Source organism: Dermacentor albipictus, chromosome 1, assembly GCF_038994185.2.
Source record: "Dermacentor albipictus isolate Rhodes 1998 colony chromosome 1, USDA_Dalb.pri_finalv2, whole genome shotgun sequence".
Lineage (NCBI taxonomy): Eukaryota > Metazoa > Arthropoda > Arachnida > Ixodida > Ixodidae > Dermacentor > Dermacentor albipictus.
The window spans coordinates 133,033,717-133,055,720 of record NC_091821.1 but is presented as its reverse complement, the minus strand read 5'-3'; the positions used below and the strand labels follow the sequence as shown (position 1 = coordinate 133,055,720).

Here is a 22,004-nt window from a genome sequence, read left to right as displayed (position 1 = left end):
GACTTCTGTCAGATATTTTATGGTACTTGATACATTTTTGTGAAGCGGCCACACTGACTTCAACCTAATGTACATGAGATGAAAATACAAAAGATGCAAATCTCCTGGACACGACCCATTGACCACTTGGCCTCATTCACATGCTCTGCGTGCTCATAATCAGTGTGATATTTTCACCCTTCAGAAGGATCCGCCCTAAAAGGAGAAAAAAAAATGATATTAGAAATACTATTTCTGAATGGTTCAAACAGCAGATCAGCAATCTACATGCTTTAAGACAGCTGGCAATGCACCATTCATTAATAAATGTCGATGAACACAGTGCAAAGGGTGACAACAAAGAATGAACAGCAGGTAAAGTTGTGTAAGCTTGCACAAAATGCCATCTCTGCAAAGCTGATTCTTTAAAGGGCCCCCTCAACAGGTCTGGCCATTTAAAGCTGACAAGCGCAGAGCATATAATGTGCGATAAAGATCATGTCTGCTAAGTATTACATTGCTACGTGCCATGGAAAGGTCTGAAATTTCAAACCAAACGCCGTTTTCCCTTCTCGCAGCCGCCGCGCTGCAAGCCAGAGGATGACGTGCAGGGTCTGTTCTGAAAGTGGTAGGACTCATTAAAAAAAAAGAAAAAAAATTTGTGAGAATTGTACAAGCGATTAGAATTTTTCAAAGTAGCAGCCTTCCGCATCTACACACTGCTGCCAAGTTTTCCGGTTTTCGTACGCCTCCAAGAACACCTGGACCGGAATGCTGTTTAGCTCTCTCGTCGCGGCCTGTTGAACTGCCTCTACCGATCTGTGATGCTTCCCCTTGAGCGTTGATTTTATTCTCAGTAATAGAAAAAAGTCTGGCAAGGCCAAGTCGGGGCTGTAGGGGGCTGAGGCAGCGTTGCCACCTTGTGCTGGGCAAGATACTCCACTACGCAGAATGCTGTGTGGCTCGGCGCGTTGTCATGATGCAGCCGCCAATTGTTGGCGATGGCTGGGAGGACACGAACAATGTGTTTTCTGAGACTTTTGAGGACTTCCACATAAAAAACTGCAGTAACAGTTTGTTCGGGTGGTATGAACTCTTTGTGGATGACTCCATGTCGATCAAAAAAGCAAATGAGCATGGACTTTTGCTTGGATTTGCTCATTCGTGCTTTGTTGGGGCATGGGAAAGAAGGGGTGTGCCATTCTGAGCTCTGCCGCTTGCTCTCAGGACCGTAATCAAACACCCACGTCTTGTTACCGGTCACTACATTGCTCAAAAAGTCTGGGTCCTCATTCACATGGTGAAGAAGATCCTGGCAGATCGCTTTCTGGTTGGCCTTTTGCTCCTCTGACAACACTTAGGTTATGAACTTCGCGCACACTTTCCTCATGGCTAAGTTTTCTGTCACGATCTCAAAAACTTGGGTTTGAGGAATCCTCAACTTATCAGCAATCATTCTGATACTCATCCTACAATCACTGTTCAGTAAATTTTTCACTTGTGACACATTTTTGCTGGTCCTGCTGGTCGAAGGGCGTCCGGAGTGGTCGTCATCTTCCACTCTTTCCCTATCTTCTCAGAACAGCTTGTGCCACTCAAAAACACCTGATCTACCCATGGCAGCATCACCGTAGGCCTCCTTAATCATGTCGCAAGTCTCTTTGCCCGTTTTACGAATTGATTACAATGAAGGCGCCAAATAAAACAACGGACGAAGGAAGGAGACACGAGACAACAATTTGGTGCCTTCGATGTAATCATGCATAACCAACTCGCCCACCAGCACGTGCTCAGCGTTTTACGAAGCTTTACACAAAAATTGATCGCATATTGCTGATCCAGTAAACGCTCTATGATTCTCCATGACGAGGCGTTTCGACAGGGGTTCACGGTACAAGCAACCTGCTATCTTCAACGACCAAGAGCGGACTACCGATTTTTCCCAGCATTCCCCATAACCCCTTCACCGATCTTGTGCACGCAGACCGCCTCTCGTCCGCCCAGGAAAAAAAAACAGTCTTACTACTTTCAGAACAGACCCTGTACATGCGCTAGTGCACTTACATACACGTGTCTCTGCTGTACACATTGCTCATGGTGACACATGACCTCGAGAATTATTCAAGGCAACGTCTGTTACTTGTGTAAAATGTTGCTTGAAAAGACAAATTAAAGCTTAGAGAAATAATAAAACACACAAACCGAATGTCTGCATGTTTTTGTTTCACTTCGTACTTCAGCGAGAGATGTACTTCCGTTTCATCTGCTTGTTCCCATGTCATGCAGTCGTGCGCACAGACACTGAAACTACAGTCGACCTTGACTATACTGAACCCATTTACATCGAATTAATCTGTATATCGAACAATTTCTGAACATGGTATAGTTACAATGAGCATATATGCAAAGATTACGCTTACACCAAACAAAAATAGCATCTACTCCCGATATATACAACGTAAAGCAGCACGGCTCCATCCATCTACTCTGCACTGTGAACGTGCCCATCGTGCAAGCCGTCGACACCCCTGCAAAAAATGATCCTGGCCCACCTGCAGTGCTTGCTCAAACAACCAATCAGAGTCTGTTATGCCCTCGTCGTGCAATATGGTGCAAGTCCGAGTGGTCTCGCTGCTGTTCTGGTTCATTGTGTATGCACCTTGTAGGCCTTCTCCCGCAGTGCTGCCATAATGGCTAGCGCAAAGCGACAAAATTTGCCTTTCACCGAGAAGCTCGAAATCGTGAATCGAAATTAATGTGGTGAGAAGTAGGATGTCGCTGCAGCGTGCAAGATTCCGAGGAGCATGCTTAGCACGATCTTGAAGGAAGAATAAGGGGAAGATTAGGGCTAAAGTGGACAAACTCGCGACCCGGTGCCCGCGGCGCCCAAAACGTACGCACGACGACGTCAAGGTGGCCATGTGCAAGTGGTTCATCCGCAATTGCTTCAGATGTGCCAGCTTCCGTGTGCCCGGTGGCAACTCTGAAAATTTTGATGAGTGTGAGTGCGACAAAGCAGTTGCCTGTGTCGCCGAAGTTTGGAGCGAGCCATCAGAATTTCCAGAAGCCGTTGACAGAACAACGGTCGACGAGTTTTTGAGTGTGGATGATGGTGCCGCGCCCATGGGAGAGCCCAAAAACAAAAACTACATTGCCAACATTGTACTGAGCACAAGTGATAATGGGCACAAAGAGGAGAGCAACAACTATCTTTTGCCGACATCATCCAAGGTGATTGGTGCATTTGCACTAGTTTGGCACTTCTGCGCGAATATGAAAGGTTGCGGCTTCAGTTGCTCAGACTCTTTAGACAATGTGGAGAAGTGCGTGCATCACAGGCAGCGAAATTGCCCAAGCAGAAGAATATACAGGACTATTTTATGCGAAGCTAATCTAGTTTCATCAATAAAGTGCTTTTATAACACCAATTCTTTAGCAGGCTTTTATCGAATTATGCCCTATATCGAATTGATAGGCATTTTTTTGCGAGTTCGATATAACCGGGTTCGACTGTATGTCATTTTCTACCGTGTTCCAGTGCAGTATCATGCTCTGTGATACGCTTGCGTCTGCTTCATTATTCATGTAGCACTGACTTATACCACTAGTCGGGTGTCCTCGTGCACAGCACGCAAAATCATGCGCAGCACGAAACAAGACAATCACAATAGCTCATGCATGCTGCCATCTGTGGAAGTGTGCCGCGACGAAAATGAGAGTAGAAAAGAAAACCAAACGAAGGGGGGCCCGTGATGTATGCTTCATGCGATCCTAGAGGTCCGATATGCAAGAATGTAGGAAAGAAATTTCGCTTGGCAGTAGAGCTGGCCTCCCGAAATCACAGGTTCGCGACACTGAAATATTTCCATCTCTGCTATTAATGAGGCAATTTGAGAAATTGTTGCAGCATAACGCTTCTTAGAGTTTAAGGGCCCCTCAACAGGCCCAATAGCAAATTTTGGTCATACGCTCGAAGTTGTTATGTGCCCTCTAAGGAATGTTCTACCACAACAATTTTTTTAATTCATTCATTAATAGCAGGGATAGAAATATTTGAGGTGGTGCGAACCCATGATTTTAGGAGGCAAGCATCACCGCCAACATAGACGCTCTGCACTTGCCCCATTTAGCCTCCGCAAGCGAAATTCCTTCCCAGCGTTCTCCCATATCGAAGAGAATTGCATGACGAATACATCACTGGCCCAGCCTTCTTTCATTCTTTCCCTCTCTCACGTTTTTGCTGAGCGGCGCACTTATGTTGACGGTCTTGTGCACGAGCTGCTGCGTTTGTATCATTTTACACAGCGGACGATTTTGATGAGAGCACCTTATCAGTGCCACAATCATGAACAATGAGGCAAGCATGAGATGATGAAAGAGCATGATCGCGGTGCTGGAACAACGTAGAAAATGACAGTTGCATTCTCTGCATGCGCGACTGCATGATGGGGGAACAAGCAGATACATTCTGTTTGTAGGCTGTATTATTTTTCTCAACTTTAATTCATCTATTGCAGCAACAAATTAAACAAATAACTGATGTTGCCTGGAATGATTCTCGACATCACGTGTCACTACGAGTGACACAGCACTGCCATGTATGTAGGCAGACTTGCACGATATATGTCGACGGCTGGGAGCGTGGTGCCCAAGAGGGAAAAGGCAAATGGTGTTTGGTTTGAAATTTAGGCTCTTTCCACAGCACATAGGGATGTAATAATTAGCAGTCATGATCGTTAGCATGCAATCGTTAGCATGCATTGTTTGCACTGCGCTTGTCAGCTCAATATGGCCAGACCTGGTGAGGGGCCCTTCAAACAGACACTAAAGGTATATATTAAATAAAGCTAAAGTGATAAGCTAATGCTCGAGAATGTCTAAGGCGTCAGTAGTATTGTGAACAGAGCTTTAGTAATTGAGAAATTGAAGTAAATGCAGGACATGATTTTATACTTCCCTGGGACATTCAAGTACTAGCCAGATGACATAGCCACTCGTTATAATTACATCACTAGTACTCAAACACTTGTGACAAAAACACCAATGCATTGCATTATAAGACGGAAAGAAATTCTGCCTGTCCAACCCTATTCACCTTTTAGAAAAAAACTCACTGACATTACCCTTGACAACGATGCAGGCGGTCAAAAGGTTCCATTTTCGCTCGACTCTGCACTGGCCTCGCTTTCGCATTTCACTAGTTTCATTATCGCGTAGAGCTGTGCAAGTTTTGCTGGCTTGCAAAACTCACACGAACTGAAAGTAGTAGAGAATGCCATGTCCATGTGATGTCGTGGGATAACCAAATGGTCCATGCCACTTGATGAAGAGCAGCTGCAGTGGTAAATTCAACGCTGTTTCTTTACTTGGTTTTTCCATGACAGTGTATTTACGTTTAGTGCAAAAAACCATAGGGTTATCTGTCGGGTGTAATTTGATTCACAGACAGCAGTAAAGGATAGTGATAGTAGTGCAATGTCACCACTTCCCGCTCAGGGGCGGGTGATCTGAGTTGCAATAAAGGTATGCGGACCCTTTAGACACGATTTTGTCTTAAACTAAGTCTTTTCTTAGCACGAAATGAATGCTGCGAGGTTTCTGGAATGGCATTTTAACAGCCCGTACTGACTGAATACAGTAAAAGCTCGTTAATTCGAACCGCAAGGGGAAGCCGCTTCAGTTCGAATTAACGAAAGTTCGAACTAACGAAAGTGAAGGAGGGCAACAGTACACTGCGATTTGGAAGCACTAGGGCATGTCAGAAATCTGGTGTGTCAGAAAGTGATGGCGTGTGCCGCGGGCACACGCCCTCTTCAAGACGAAGCTCTGGATCCGACTGTGCCACACCACCGATGTCCACCGAAACGAACGTTAGCCGAGGCTTAACACCATCACAACGAATCGCGACGGCCGATACCTCCTAAGCTGAAAACAGAGGTGCCCAACCGATGAAGACTGCCGAGACAAAGACGCTGAACATGTGAAGGTGGCGAAGGCCCTGATTCGTTGGCTCTTGATTGCAAGCGCAGCTGCGACGTACTTGATTCGCTGTGTTTTGCAGCTTGCCGTGCCATCTCCGCACAACATTAGCAGCTATACAAGATTTGCAAAGCCTCTGAGATTCGCACCGGGCAAGAAGTCTTGGAGGTTACGTAGAACGGAGAGGCGGCAGCTGCCGCTGCCTTCTGGCTGACCCCGCGTCGGTTAGATTTTTTTCCGATTTTGCCTTCTCTCGCCGTTCTCTCCGTTTCAGAGGCAATACAGCCTTGTGTGTAGGCAGTAGGCGCGTTTCTCTGGCTATGTGCCAGGCGAGCGTAGTTCGAATTATCCGTGAGGGAACCTTCTCGTGTTCGAATTAACGGACTTTTTTATACATAGACTTCTGTGGAGCTTGGCCGAACCAAATCGTACAGTTCGAATTATCCATAAATTCGAATTATTGAAGTTCGAATTAACGAGCTTTCACTGTATTTGCCTATAGTGTACACGACAGATGCACTTAGAAATAAAGCATATTTTTTTTTTGCACAACGCTATACACAAGAATACATTAATGCTAAAGCTATTCCACATAAAATCTCACAGTGGCTTCAGAGCTTTTGACAGAGTGCACTTCAAAATACAAGTATGGAGGTGAGGATACACCGCGAATCCTTTTTAACTTGGACCAAGATTTAAAAAAAAAAACAAGAGCTCTAGAGAAATCGTACCAACTGCATAGTAGTGGCAATCGTATGTACTTACAGCCAGTATTTTTTCATCACGAAGTATTAATTGACTGTTTTTAATTAGTCAACTTTCTAATTATTGCTTGAATTGCAAACATGTCATCACAAAGTCGTAGGGCACCTTAAAGGGACACTAAAGGTTAATGTTAAGTCAACGAGGACTGTTGAAATACTATCCCAGAAACCTCGAAACGCTTGTTTCATGCGAAGAAGAGACTTATTTTAAGAGAAAATGCGTTCTGAAGCATCTGCGTACCTCTAGCGCAGTTCAAATCGCCCGCCCTCCGATTGAGGAGTGGGGACGTCATGGTCTCATAGTGACGTTGCGCCGTCGATGAGTAAAACGGCGCCCGCAGATGGCACTACGGCTTTTCTGCGCAAAAAGCAAACGCGCGGCCAGAAACAGAGCAGTGTGAAAATGGAACTATGGTGGCTAGTGGAAGGGAAAGCGCGCGACGATAAGCTGGTTCTTGATTTTATGACGCCAACTTTGACGCTTGTTGCAACGGACGACCCTGACGACACATTGGCTGGCGATGCTGGGCTCGATTTCAGCGATTTAAGCACTGATGAACGTGACCTGCTGCCGAGGGCTCGCACTGCCGGCGTCGTTGCGTACTACTACGACAGCAACTGTATGTCATGGCTGTACATATTCGCACATTTGTAGTTTTTCCTTTGTGAAAGCCAAATGCCGCCCTCACCGCCCCGTCTTCGACCTGCAGTTGTTCTTGCGCTTCGGAGAATGCAGGCAAGACCGACGGAACAGCGCTACGGGAAAGCATTGTTTTGAAAGGCACTCCACACGACTTCAGTAAGTCGGCGTTGAACTCGTAATCCTCCGGGCGAAAGTGCAGCAAGCGCACTATGTGATTTTTCAGCTCTTTGCCAATGCGCTGTGGCAGAGGTACGACACTTAACCACTTCGAACGGAGAGGTTAACTCGTCGGCTCACAGTGATTAGTAACGTTAGATTCACCGCTGCAACTTTCCTTGGCCAAGTTCCGCGGACCGTTCGCACATCCCATGATATCACATGAACGTGGCATTCTCGCTGCTTGTTCCAAATGAAAGTTTTTCGAGCCAGCAGAACCAGCGCAGCACGACGCGATAACGAAACAACTGAAACTCAAAAGCACGTGCAGCGCAGAGTCGAGCGAAAATGAAACCTTTCGACCACCCATACTACTGAAGGGTAACGTGAAAATATTTTTTCTTAGAATCGAACAGAAGTAGACAAGTAGCATTTTCTTCCGTCTTATAACCTAATGAAACATTCTTTTTAATACGAGCAGTTGAGTACTAGTGACATAAATTATGATGAGGAGTGCCTTCGTCATCGGGCTAGTACCAGAATGTCACTGGGGGGTCTCAAATCGTGTCATGCATTTACCTCAATTTTTCGGTTACTAAAGCTCTGTTCGCGATTATATTGATGCCTTACGACGTTCTAGAGCATTGCTTTATCCCTTTAACTTAACTTCATAATAAACTTTAGTGTCCCTTTAAGTAACCTCCGAATCAAGCATTTAAATTGTGCTGAAGTGAGACTGGTGTTTTCCAAGAAAAAAAAGCCTGCGAAATACGTGAAATATGAAATACAGTCGCCGACTGATTTTCGGACTCGAAAAATTCGGACATGCTCGATTATTCGGTCTGCTTCGCGGCACTGCCATTCTCCACATAGATCATAACGTATATAAACTGCCGAAAGTTCGGACACCTTGCAACCTCTCCGTCTGATTTTTCGGACACTCCTCGAGCCAACTTGATTGACAGCACCATGCACCAACTCTGACCAGTGCATGGTTAGACTTGCTGAATGCCATTTTTAACGGAGCCTCCTTGCTGCCCCACAAAGTGGTGCTCCTGCAAATCCCCACTCATCATCATCGTTTCTGCCTGGTTTGATAGAGTGGCTCTACAGCAGTTCCGGTGTCAGCTTAGTAAGCCACGTCAAGACAATCCAGCAGCCAATTTGTTTCTTCACTCACAACGTTGCAAGCAGGCCAAGTTTTTCGTTTGTGCGACTGGTGTCGGCATGGTGGTGTTTGCTTTGTGTGCAGTGTCGAGGTTCTGGTGATCCAATGCGGCATATGGAAACCGCGTCAAGTGTCTAATGGCGCCAACAGTGCCCGCGCAGACTGTGCTGGGGAATGCCGGCAAGCAGGTGCCGGGAGGCCCAGGATTTGTTGCCTTCTGATGTGCTCCCTGACGCGGAAAATGTTCTGCCAAGACCTGCGCAGTGGTTGCATTGCGATTCTGGACACAGTCTCATTTGACAGTTTCACAGGTGCTGACACTGCTGTACTGACATGTGCAGAACTCGACGACAGCGAGATCATTCGTCAGGTTTCTGCTGCACTGCTGGACGACAACTCCACGTCAGAAGATGACGCACTATGTGCTACGCTGCCGTCGTATGCGGACCGTGTACAAGCAGTGACTGTGCTTTCAGCTGCCTATAGTGACCGTACGACCCTCTCCGAGATTCAGGCTTATCTGATTGCGCATATACGGAACAGTGTGCAATGGTGCATTTACGATTTCTCCAAGCCTACTGCCGAGCCTGAATAAGTGCGTGGAAATAAAGGATTTCATTTTTTTTTCTTAATCTACTTTTTCTAACACCTGTTTATTCTGACATTTTCGCAGTCCCCGTGAGGTCCTAATAAACGGTCGGCGACTGTAGATGTGTGCTCGCGCGCCGCTAGTAAAGTGCCTCCAAGCAACCTTTGAAAGATATATGGCTGCATTTATTTATCGCCGCATCGTACAAGGCTTCGTCAAGTAGGATGGCTGGTGAGGTTTCGCGACTTAACTAGTGTGGTGCGATAAGCATCAGTATCGGCGGACACAAGAATGTTGTGCTCGATCATGAGGCACTCAGGATAGCTTTAACCTTTGCGTATCATGAAACAAGGCTACAGAAATTCAACCAATGGTAAAAAAAAAAGTGTACAAAATTGCAATCCTAAGAGCAGCGTCGTTTCCCGGCTTTGCCTTTGATTTTTTTTCTTCTTTTAACCCCATAGATGGGCTACATGAACTGTAAACCACAGCTGAGCTGGGACTAAGAGTGATGGTTGATTTAGATTGTGCAAAGCAAGAAGAAAACACTACAGCTGCATTCAGCCATTGTTTATTTTTCACGAATGGTCATCAGGTGTAAGGTGGTAAACATGAAGCCATGTGCTTCAACTAAAACCCAGGTAAACGACCGAAGTACATTAAGACAACCCTGAAAAGTTTAAAATAAAGCTTCAATTTCATACACTTGATGGCCCATTACCAGCAGAATTTAGGGACTTTGCCCTTCTACTTGCCTGATGTTAAACCTACCTTTCGTGATTTGGATAAAAGAACAGTATCTTCGTAACTTACCAACTTGTTTACGGTACTTTGGCTTGGTGTAGATTTCTTCTGCATCATCTAGCACTAGGTTCATATATTCATCAAAGCCCTGGAAGCATGTCAATATAATTAATTACCTTAGCTTTCACTGCATACACACAAAGACTACAAGAAAACAGATAATTTATATAAGACAAGCTGCTTAAAACGGCCAAAGAAACTGGTGTGGCTAACATTTGGCCAAGGGCAGCGGAAATGCAATAGCACTTCTCCAGGGTATTTTAGAAAAGCACTAAATCCAAGATGTAGCACTGCAGCCTGTTTCAAAGAGTGCAGATTTATGAATGTTCATATGTGGGGATTACCTGCTTGTAATGCGATTAGCACTCTAAGGATATTTTGCCCACTCTCTGGTCAGCGCATGTCCATGTCTGCCTAACCATTCTCCCCGACTTTTAATAACAAAAAAAAAGTCCTTTATCTCCAATGATGGACAGAATCGAACCCCTGTCACATGTGTTCTCAAGCACACAGCAACTCGACACTTAAGAGCGCTGCACCACGAATGCCCATGAGGAGATAGCAGGGGTGAGAATGCCCAAAGTAATTTTGTAGCAATTTTTGGATCAGGTAAAGCTTCATTCTGGAGCAGTTTGAAGCAGACCAATTTTGATTTTGGAGCCATCTGTAGCACATATACCTTAATAGTGAAGCACTCTGGAGCATGTATATTCTAATTTAGAGCACTCATATGATTAAGTGGGGTAAGAGTGACTAAACATTACATTCGGCAGTATTAAAGAAGCGTTGAAAAAGTATTCTTTCTACTATTTATGTACTGAGTGCTAGTGGAGCGACTGGAGGTATTCTCCAACAGAAGATTTCAAGAAGCCAGGGCTAATGAACACCACAGTGGTTTATTCAAAACATATCTAGGTGGTGTAACAGCACGAACTAGTTCAAACTAAGATTCTACATGAGACTGACTTCACTTTGCCACTCACTAGAAGCACCGAGATATCTGAAGTTCACATTGAGTGATTGGATGTATGCCCCCTGAATAAGCAAAAGTAAAAGTAGCAACATTCCTCCTCTCTTTGGAGTCTCCTCACCACATGTGCTTTCCAGTGCCACTCGCACCCAGTGGCGTAGCTAGGTCGTCCGGCACCCGGGGCCCTTAGCTCTTTGTCACCCCCCCCCCCCCCCCCCGGCTGTAGTCGAGGAAGGCGAGGATATCGACAATTTTCGGGTGTATTCAGAGGTATATGCCACCCCCCCCCCCCTACTGGCCCCATGCACCCGGGGCCCACGGCCCCCCGGCCCCCCCTGTTGCTACGCCACTGCTCGCACCCTCAGTTTGCTCTCTCTCATTGGAGCAATTGCACTTCGCAGCACTTGTGATCACTGCAATATTAGGACTCGCAATCCCTGCGATTGCAGGGCTGCTCACTATGACGAACAGCTACTGCCATGGCGCTGGCGTGAGTAAGAGAAAAAAGTGCCTGGCCTTGCGCGAGCATCTGCATGCTTGTTTAAACGGAAATGGTGCCAGCACAACTATACGACTCCACTTCATCAACAGGGAGGCACGCATAAGCCCTAGATCCCCTTACATGCCCTCACTTGCCAGCTCGGGCAGCAAGATAGTGAAGGAATGTTGCTACCCTTACTTTTATTCAGGGGATGGCTATGGGGAGCCAGAATACGAAAGCTACTTTTACAAAACCTCCGAGAAAAACTACACAATATCCTGCAGTATATTAATGAAATTAACATGCTTAGATCATTTTCCCTACTACAGTTTGTAAATGAAGGCGTCTTCAGCAATACAGTTTGTTGCTACATTGCTTTACTGCTGATGACATTAACGTTGACAGTCGTCGTAGGATGGGCTCTGCTGAATATTTTCTTGCCGCAGCAGCCATGAAGACAATGATGTGGGTTCAAACAACTTTCCTACCGGGGTTGCTTGTGACCAGTCACAGAGCAGCGCCAGCTACAAGCAGCATCACATAACCACGTGATGCATCAAGAGTGACCAGTTGCTGCAGACAACACAGTGAACCTCTGCCATAATGTAATACAGTGACAACTACTGCACAGAACACTAAAGTTCAGCACACGTAATTAAAAGCAATGTCAACTAGTGAAGCGCTGACACAGCGATTAACCTCGTGCGTGACCGATGGCGCAGCTGCGAACGGAACTCCAGTGACATCAGACAAGGGACTTGCCTTTGTCGTCTGCTATGCTCCCGTTAAATTAGGTGCATTTTTGCATGTTCGCCCGTGCTCCAACTGAGCGCTCGCTTAGCATGGCGCTCTCCTATTACTATCTGTATTTTTGTTAGTGTTAGATTTATAAATGCCAGCATTAGGATGACAACAAACATTATATACGGGGGGGGACTGCCCAAAGTCACTTTGGAGCAATTTTTGGAGCAAGTAAAACTGCGTTTTGGAGCAGTTTGGAGCAGAAAAAATTGCATTTTGAAGCAGTTTGGAGCAAGCCAACTTGAATTTTGGTGGAATAATGGAATATGGTAGCACACTTCAAAACGACGACCGAACACAAGAAACACAAGCACTGTACTGCAATGTCTTAAGCAACATTAGCTGTATTTTAAGCTATATTTAAGCTGCATTTTGAAGCAGATTACGCTAATACTGAAGCTGTCGAGTGCATGCAAATTTTGGTAATAGTGCCTGTAGATATTTAATTAGTGGCAGCAATTGCAGAAAACACATTTTGCAACCGTGAATCTGAAATTCCGAAAAGTAGCAAATTTTTACAAATACATTTTTATTCAATATCTCGAGAGTGTGGATGAAGTGCCGGGGAATGCGCTTCACCAACAGACCGTACGGAGAAGCACCTAAATCTAAGTACACGGGTGTTTTCGCATTTCGCCCCCATCGAAATGCAGCCACTGTGGCCGGGATTCGATCTCGCGACCTCGTGCTCAGCAGCCCAACACCATAGCCACTGAGCAATCATGGCGGGTCTGTCTTCTATGGTTCTTTAGTGGTATGTGCTCTGTGCATTTGAGAAAAATGGGTCCAATGAATGAGCACATAAGCATTCCCAACTGCAGTATGCGGTGGTCTCTTGATGCACCTTAAGTGCATGGGAGTTCTTTCTTTCATAAACTTATGTACACAGCTTTAACTCTGCTATTCAAAATGTGTACACTTGAAGACCAGCATTTAGCTGAAGAAACGCACACTTTTTATCTCTGTGAAAACAATGTATTTCTGCCTTTCCTTGGTTATACATTAAACATTAGCTTACCAGACAGGTCATAACAAGAATGCAGCTCCCAGAATATAGTGTAATTATAGCACCCCTTCCCCAAACTAACAGCAAAGAGGTTACCATCTTATGCATAATAATGCAATTACACATATGCTGTGGAGCAAGATTATGCCATTTATTAAATACTACCAAAGCAAATCAAACTTCTATGCTTACAAAAATTACACTATTGTGTTTACTAATGCAAAGCAACTTCTGAGCTATGAGAGGCACTGTAGTGGGAAACTCTGCACTAACCTTACGCATTCCACCCTAATCCAAGCGTGGCTGTTATGGCTAGGCATCAAACAGAGTTGCACATTGCCATGGCCAGTGAGCTACTGCATTGGGTAACATGTCTACAAAGCATCTTCAAGCTAAAACCAAAAAACTGCATATACGATATACCAGTTTCACAACAAGGTTTCTGGTAGGCATTTTAACTATGAAAATGGTTTACTCGAATGTCATCACTTTAAATACATTCGTACCAAACAAGCACAAGAATTTTCCAAAACACACACCTTGGATCACGCACAAAATTATCCATCTAAGATGCAGTATTTCAAATAGTTTGAACTTACGATGATGTGGCCCTCAATTCTCAAGTGAACATTTTCATACAGCCAAACTTGGATCCGTGCTCTCTGCAAGCAAAACAGTGACACTGTTGGCATGGTTTACTCTCTAATGGCATTTTGACTGGTTGCTTCTAAGCACTCCAGCAAGTTTAAAAGGTTGTGAAAGAAAGCATTCAAGCTGTATTTCGAGGACACACAGATTTGTAACTGTGATAACCAGGTATTTTTACATAATTCTTTCATTCTGGGGTACATACCAAAGCCACAAAATGATTATGGGGCACACAGTAGAGGGGGGGGGGGGGGGTCTTTGGGTTAATTTTGGCCACCAGGCGTTCTTTAACATGCACCCAATGCACGATGCATGAGTGCTTTTGCATTTCGCTACCATCGAAATGCATCCGCCGTAGCAGAGTATTGATCCGCGCCCTCAGGTTTAGCAGCACAACGCGATAGCCCCTACATCATGGCAAGTGTCTTTACGCACACTGGGGTCTCATAATAAACCTTACTGCTGCTGTATACCTTTGTAGTCATTCCAGTTCACTTTGAAGCAACCAGTATGGAGTGCCATAAAGCATAGAACAGGTCTGACAATGCATCCACCTTGAACCACTTCGAATGCAACCACACTGGTTCGATCTACAAATTTATTCTATTTTAATGGTAGGTCTGATTGTTCCAGATCGAAGCTACCTACAACAGCAACAGCGATTGTTTATAAGAAAGTAATGATAACCTGAATTATCCCAGCAATAGTTCACTATAGAAGATATTTCAGCAAGCTCGCAGAACCACATGGCCATCTGTTATTAGGTTGCGTACTGTACAGCTGTAAAACTGCCGGTTATCTTCCTCTCTTTTTCTTTTACACTTTGCTAGGTGATTTACCCATTCCTTCATGGGCCCTTTTGACTAATACGTTCTATGGTTTCTTGCCAATTTTTAAGGTTAACATCCGTTTGTTCTGCCTATTTTCATTGCACCTAGTAACAGTAATAAAACAGAGCAACTCTGAACTTCTAACAACATTACAATTAAGAAAAGACACCCCACAGAATGCGACTAACTAGCAACCCCTGGATAGGTTATCTTCATAGTACTGATGTCACAAGACTAAACATTACCTCCTACAAACAACTTTATTACTTACATTCTGCAGATATCTGAAGATCAGGTTCTGAAATGAAAACGTCAAGGGAGAAACAGCAACGCCAGTCCGTCGCAATGTTACCTCGTAGTCAAACAAGAACACCAACCGCTGAAGTTAAACAGTGAAATAGTAGCTACTTAAATAGACATGCACCGGTAGGGTGGCAGTAAAGGTACTTAAACAGACCTGACCAAACTTGCTTATCGAAGATTCGCGAGGGCTGGTAGCGCAAGTACCAAGACATAACGTGACATTCTTTTCTTGACGAGAACAGACAAAAGGCCAAAGCCGGGAAATCGCCTGCGAGACACTTTTGTGGCTTCACACGGAAAAAGGATACAATAGGTTGCACCATAACCTTCTGGACTTTCTGCCCCGGGCCTCCTTTGAACGCCATTTTGATTGATATAGCAATTAAACGTCCAAACAAACTTTACGAATTTTGTACGAAAGACACACGCGACCAGCGCCAACTCCGTCGTTCGAATTGCTGACGATGCCGATAGCCTGTAGTGCAAAACCCAAAAAACTATAGCATAAAATGACCGAACTCTCTGCTACCTTCTCTTAAATTTGTTTTGTGTACAATATAAGTAATAAATTACAATAATATTTTATTAAGTTAAATGAATTGTTGTCAAAGTTAGCTCTATTCTAACGAAATTTAATATAATTATCTAGTTTGTTCGAGCGAGGACCGACGCGGAAAAATGGCGTCGTGTGAAGTTGTTTCGTCTTATTGTTTTCCCGCTGCCAGTTGTTTCGAACGTGTACAACCCTAGGTAATGCTTAGCTGGGCAGCCGACGCCGGTATTCTCTGTATTCGGTGCTACAAATAAATGAAATAGTTACCACTGCTGACTTATAGGTATGTAGTGTAGCCTATGTAGCGCGTATAGATCTGTTTAAAACCAGTTCTACAGTGTTTAGGTCTCTCGTATAAGCAGCAGAAAACTGCTGGGGTATGATGCGTGTATTAGTGCAGCAATTCCTTCTTTCCTTTATGTGGTTTTGACTGCCGAGCTAAAGCTTGCATGGCTACGATATTGTTTGTGTAGCGAATTCTTCAGCCTGTGCTATGCTATGCATTCGGCGCGAAACTGCAGTTTATTTTGAACTGTGCCAGGCTTTTCGTGATGTGACGTGGTGGATGTGCAGTATGAATTGTACGTTAAGTAAGGCCTTTTCTCGGTGAAAGAGAGCAGTAAAGTTACTGCTGTTGTGCTTCATCTGCTTTGTAAGCACATTGCCTGTTTATTCCTTGATTGACATGTTACTTTCACCAATTTCGTCACGCAGTTAAACAACCGTTCAGTCGTTCTTTTAGTTAACTCGTCCTGCAGGGACATTGAAAAGAGTGTGCTTGCAAGTAATTGGAAAAAGAAGAAAAAAACGTTTCATTTCGTATTAAAGAAGGAGAACGAAACGAAAACTGAGGAAAATGAACTGGTGAAAGCAATTGTACTAGCTGCCAAAGCTGAGACGACGTAATGAAGTGAGTGCAGAAAATCTGTTTCTGCAAACATCAGCGATATTTTCCCCTCGAGTTCATATATACACCCTTAAGTGTTATTACCAGTTACCAGCTTCGTGTACTTGTACACAGATATACATGACCATAATGCTGTGCATGCTGTTTTGTAAAGCACTGGACGGGACGTAGGGTGAAAAATTTTAAGTACACCGTATTTATGCATATTGTACAGCAACTTCACAGATGCCAAAGCTTTCCATGGAATGGCCTCAAATAAAGCATTCTGCTAGTTGCCATTCACTATATTGATTGCATTTTGTCTTTTGCCACTGTTCCACTCATCATCTTTACTATTCTTGTTCACTGCAAGCATTTAATCTAAATCTGGAACCTCATGCTGGGTGAAGATTTTTACTGCAGTAGTTAAAAATGAATGATGCAAAACAAAAGTAAGTTTACAATAGCCTAAAATTCCAGCAAGCTTTCTCCCTCAGAAGCAAAGCCAAGGACGTGGTACTACCTTGATCATTTAATCTTGCTGTTCAGTGGACTGTAATAATATTCTTTTGCGGTAACAAAAAGCTCTCATTTGCAGACAAAGTTGGTGCCATGTGGGCCCCAACGCATTTGCCTAGAGTAGGCAAGTGTGTTTTGGACATCTGCAGCCATATTGGCAACAAGCTTAGCTGTGGTTAGCACAGTACCCCTCAGTGGCTCCACCCTTGTCAAGGCAAGCCACAGCAGTTGAAAAGGTCCGAAACAAAGCATGCCTCATTGCCTCGCATGTACGGTCACCCACCATAGCAATAATATTTACCGCGCAGCAAACGGTATAGGAGGGTTGCCACGCCTATTTGGCAGTAGTCAGTAAGATGCAAATTGCTTCGATCAAGTAGCCACCAGCAGGTTGTGCAAGAACTTGGGAGCATACTGTTCACACACTATAGACAAGTGTGCTTGAGATTGTGCATGCCATGTTCTGTGTGTCTTTTATTCTAACTTTTTCTTTTTTTACAGCTTAATTTATTCAGAAGATAGTGGAACAAGTACCTACAAGCATGAAATTTTCGTGGACACTAGGCTTGAGCGGGGTATTTTTGGCCTACATCCTGCACTCCATGTGGACACTGTACACATTATACTACCCAAAGCGCTGTGCTAAAAACGAGATTTGCATCAGACCTACATGGAGCAGTGAATCACGATTTCAAGTAAGGCTAGCAAGATCTATCTTTTCTACGGCCACATTTGCGAACTGTATATATTTCTCATGCATCAGCACCACCAGTACACTATGCGAAGCAAGCTGTTGATTTCCCTTGCCCACTAGAGCCTGTAATGCTATGTGTGTATGTGGTAGCATGAAAAAAAAGGTCAGCAACCACTGAATGCCAGAAAACTTATACAGTTACCCTGCTGCACAGATTTTTCCGTAATAACTGAACGAAACGCAGCAAGAAAATTTTGTTGCTATTTTTTTAGTTTGAGTAGAATTTTAGGTAGCATGGAATTCTAGATAAATGTTTAAGTTTATGCACAAGCTCTGAAAAAAAGAAAATAAAGAAATAATACTACAGCCTGCAATGCAATGCAAAGGGAGAGGTAGCAAAAGCATTCACTCCACTCTGTACTTTTCATCATGCCAGTGTTGTGATGGCATGTGCTTGCAATCATCAAGTGAGATCTGTTCATATTTGCCTGTGCGCAGATGACACCATGATTGCTAATTTAATGAGTAAGTGAATATAAACTGCAGTTATATGGCCGATAGAACTATGAACCTGACTTTTTGCAGCTTTGTAATATTTGCTATCGCTAATAATGTTTAGCCTTTCAGGCAAATCTACTACTTATTTTTTAATTAAATTGTGTTCAATAAGTCTAAATCCCACAAGGTGGAGTGTAGGGATTTTGGATTGAAATTTTCAGAAGAAAACAATGCATAATTATCTTTAGTGGCAATTTAAGTACTTGCGTACTCTGTGCCTTTTATACCAGCATTGGGAGCTTAGCACAAAGAAAAAATTTATAAAGGTATGCGAATACCAATTTTTGAAATGGAATTCGATATGAGAGTTCTGAAATAGTATTTCAGACAAGCTTAACATTTGCATGTTTGCCTCATTCTTTCGTGAGTTGTTTAAACTTCAGTAAGTCTACAGATATCTCATAGCCTCTGGAACTGAAATAGCGTGCCCTGATGCTTCATTCAAGTTAAATGGGTCTTAAAAGGTGCAATTTTATTTGGAGATCTTTAAATATTTCAAGCTTGCATGCAGAAAAGACGTTCGGTGTTATCTGTGGAAAGAAATTTCATGTGGTTTGCCAGTGTGTTTGATCAAATGAAGAGCACTTGTCATCTGGGTTCCACGTGTTGCAAGGTACTCTTGTGCTGCAATGTAAGGATGTCATTAATTTTTTTTTTATACTGTTGCTACCATTGGAATGCACAACCTACATGTGGCAAAATTGATAATTGCAGCTAGTTCATGATTTCTTTCATTTGATAACACACGGCTTAATTATTTTTAATAATGCCGTAGCGTTGAAATCCAGGGAAAACATGGGGAAGGCGGGAGATGGAAATTCAAGATGATGAGAAAAGCGAGAACAAGGTAAAAGCAGGAATCAGCGTTTCAACAAGTGGACTTGTCTTTTTCAAGGCGACATCTGCTTTCCCAGGCACAGTATAGCAAAATGAATAAGAAGAATCTGCAACAAAGACGAGTATTATATGCAACTTAAAACAACGCTAACAGAAAGAAACTATTCACGAGTTGCCCTCGATAGAGCTTATGATGTCGCGTCAAGATTAGAGAGACAGTCAGAATTAGCCAAGAAACAGCCTACACCAGAACCTGACAGATTGCCAGCCTTTATAACAAAATATTCTAATGCACACCCAAACGTAAACAATATCCTATGAAAATACCGCCCAATATTATCAAGTAATGAGCATCCGAGAAAAGCGTTCCTGGATGTACCAAGGGTTATCTATCACCTCAACAGAAACGTTAAGGACAATCATAGACCGTTAATGGGTTAATCTATATGAATGATCACATTCAACCAAACTTCATTGCTGCTGACGATTGTGTCATCTATAGACCAATAACTAGCTATTCAGATGCCCTTGTTTTACAATCTGTTCTAATAAAACTAACGTAATAGTGTAAGGCATGATAGATGGAAATTAATGTATGTGAAAGACTAAGCATCTAAGATTCACTTTGGCTTCAAATAAATTTTCTAACCAGCACGCAATAGATGGGGCCAATATTGAAGCAGTTTCGTCATTTAAGTACCTGGGTGTACGTCTTAACTTTGATCTAAGCTGGAATAATCACAGAGCATATTACTTCTAAATCTCTAAAAAACAAATGGCATTTTAAAACGAAATTACATCTCATGAATACAGATACAAGACTGTGCATACAACACATTAAAAAATCCATTATTGGAATACGCCTCAGCATAAGGCACCCTCATCAATAAAACCTTACGACCCTGCTCAAACCAGTACAATATAGATCAGCACGATTAATCACTTCTCGTACGTTACCAAAGCATGTCCATTAAAAAAAAAATGTTGACTCGGATATCACTCACCATATAAAGAAAACTTACCCGCTTATCTTTCTTTTCACAGCTTTTAGCACGGTAATCTATCATTCACTCTCACTAAAATTCATCCAGCGCATGACATTCCAGGCCATAGCAACCACGCTTTTACTGTTCAACCATTTTTTGCTCAAACTAACAAATACCAAAATTCACCGCTTGCTTTATCTATAAAAGAATGGAGCATGCTACTCTCCGAAATCGTCACGCTAATAGGTTCATCTACTTTTCAATTAGTGCTATTAACCTTTTTGACTATAGGCAGTGTTGAGTATTCCTTGGTTTTTCTTTATTTATTTCTACTAGTTTAAATTGTGCATACTTTTGTCTCACCTGATTGTCATCCCCACAGACATTTATAGTATTTAATTAAATTCTACAAGTGTTAAGAAGGTCAAAAAACTGCGTGTTGATTTTTCAGTAGTGAACTCGGTATCTGATTTCTTGTTTCACCCCTAATAATTGATCAAACTATAAGGTAGGCTGCTTGGTTGTAAATTCAGCAAGGCTGACATTTTCTGGAAAGAATTGCAATGAGAACAAGCAGATAACTTCTCCAGCATTTTTGCTGATGCATAGTTAAATGTTCAAACTGTATTCTCTCCATAATAGTGAGCCATGTCCTGTGTCATTTAAGTCTCAGTACTAAAGTCGTAAAAGATTGTGGAATTTAGTGTACATCATAATCCAGCTGGCAAAATTTTGTTGTATGTGAGTCATTTGTTGTGTAATAACCCACTACTGTATCACTTCTAATATAATTCTTTGCACTGCGTTAGTTTCAGAAGACATGAACCTTCTTTTACTACCATAAAACGCATAAGAAAACCAATAGCAAAGTTGGTGTCCTTCCTTCATTTTCTTGCAACCTTTGTGTTGTCATGTGGTTTATTTTAATTTTGAGAAATGACATGCCTTTCAGTGTCTGATTACTACCTTTTTATTCTCCTGTAGTTCTTTTTCTGTGTAACAACGGCAAAACCTGTCAGAAGAGCAAGTGATTTACATGTAGTGTGGTCTGAAGATGAGTTTGACATTTCTGAACTTCAAGAAAGGCAAGTTGAAGCATGTGCAAACACATTATAGGAGTTAGTGCGTACGTATTGCAATTGTCAAAAAGAGGCTACCTCTGAATACTCGTGGATTTTCCTTTATTTCATGAAGCAGTTTCTCAAATTTTCGTAGCTGCTCATCTATCTCATGTCATAAAAAATTCATCATTAACATGTGACATTAACAGCATGACCATAAGCCACAGGGCCCTACGATCTGCTGAAGACGGCAAGATGTTAGCACTGAAAGCTCTACAGACTGCAGTATACATGTGCATAGCTTTCATTCATGTAAAACTGTTTTTTTATATAAAAGTTTTCTAGGGGCATTTTTTTTTTTTCAGTCTGTCTTTTGTTTGCCTCAATTTCATAAGCATGTTATCAGTTGTGCAAACGGTGGTCTTTCATTGTTCAAAACGCAAAAGTCGCTGAGGAACAGTGAACTTCTCAAAACCATGTCAGGGTAGACGCTGGGCAGTGGAGTTTGTCATTTTGGCACTTGCACCTTGGCCTAATAGGATTCAGAAAATCGCTGACGAGCGATAGGAAAAATAATTATTCTGTCATGTTCAACCTGCTTTTACAGTACTCGCTGTATGGGGAACCAGCGCTGGATAGGCGGCGCATCGTAAAGAGTGCGTTGCATGCTGCCCTGGCGATGAAACGCGGCATATTCCAGCCGCTCGACCAGACAACACACATGTGCGCGGCCGTATTATAGTTCGTATGTTTCCGTTTTTGCGCCGCTTAAAGTGGACAGTTTTCGTA

General features: G+C 43.1%; 2 protein-coding genes across 4 annotated transcripts in view; one reads left to right on the top strand and one right to left on the bottom strand.

Moving 5' to 3' along the window:
- SmE (Small ribonucleoprotein particle protein SmE) lies at positions 1-15,608 on the bottom strand. Its single transcript, XM_065424516.1, has 5 exons — positions 15,430-15,608; positions 15,090-15,116; positions 13,940-14,002; positions 10,092-10,170; positions 1-195 (listed from the first exon to the last, which is right to left on the bottom strand). Exons 1-5 carry the CDS (start codon positions 15,484-15,486, stop codon positions 137-139), a joined length of 285 nt encoding a protein of 94 aa, XP_065280588.1. The 5' UTR covers positions 15,487-15,608; the 3' UTR covers positions 1-136.
- Positions 15,609-15,771: 163 nt separating this feature from the next.
- LOC135896152 (lipid scramblase CLPTM1L) overlaps positions 15,772-22,004 on the top strand; it is a 76,002-nt gene continuing 69,769 nt past the window's right edge. Inside the window, exons 1-4 of one of the 3 annotated variants that reach the window (XM_065424511.1) lie at positions 15,772-15,957; positions 17,159-17,315; positions 17,581-17,774; positions 21,139-21,239. In XM_065424511.1, the coding sequence (XP_065280583.1) occupies positions 17,622-17,774; positions 21,139-21,239 (254 nt within the window). In that variant the 5' untranslated portion in view covers positions 15,772-15,957; positions 17,159-17,315; positions 17,581-17,621. The remainder of the gene's footprint in view (positions 15,958-17,158; positions 17,316-17,580; positions 17,775-21,138; positions 21,240-22,004) is intronic. The other 2 variants (XM_065424510.1, XM_065424512.1) reach the window with 2 other exon arrangements.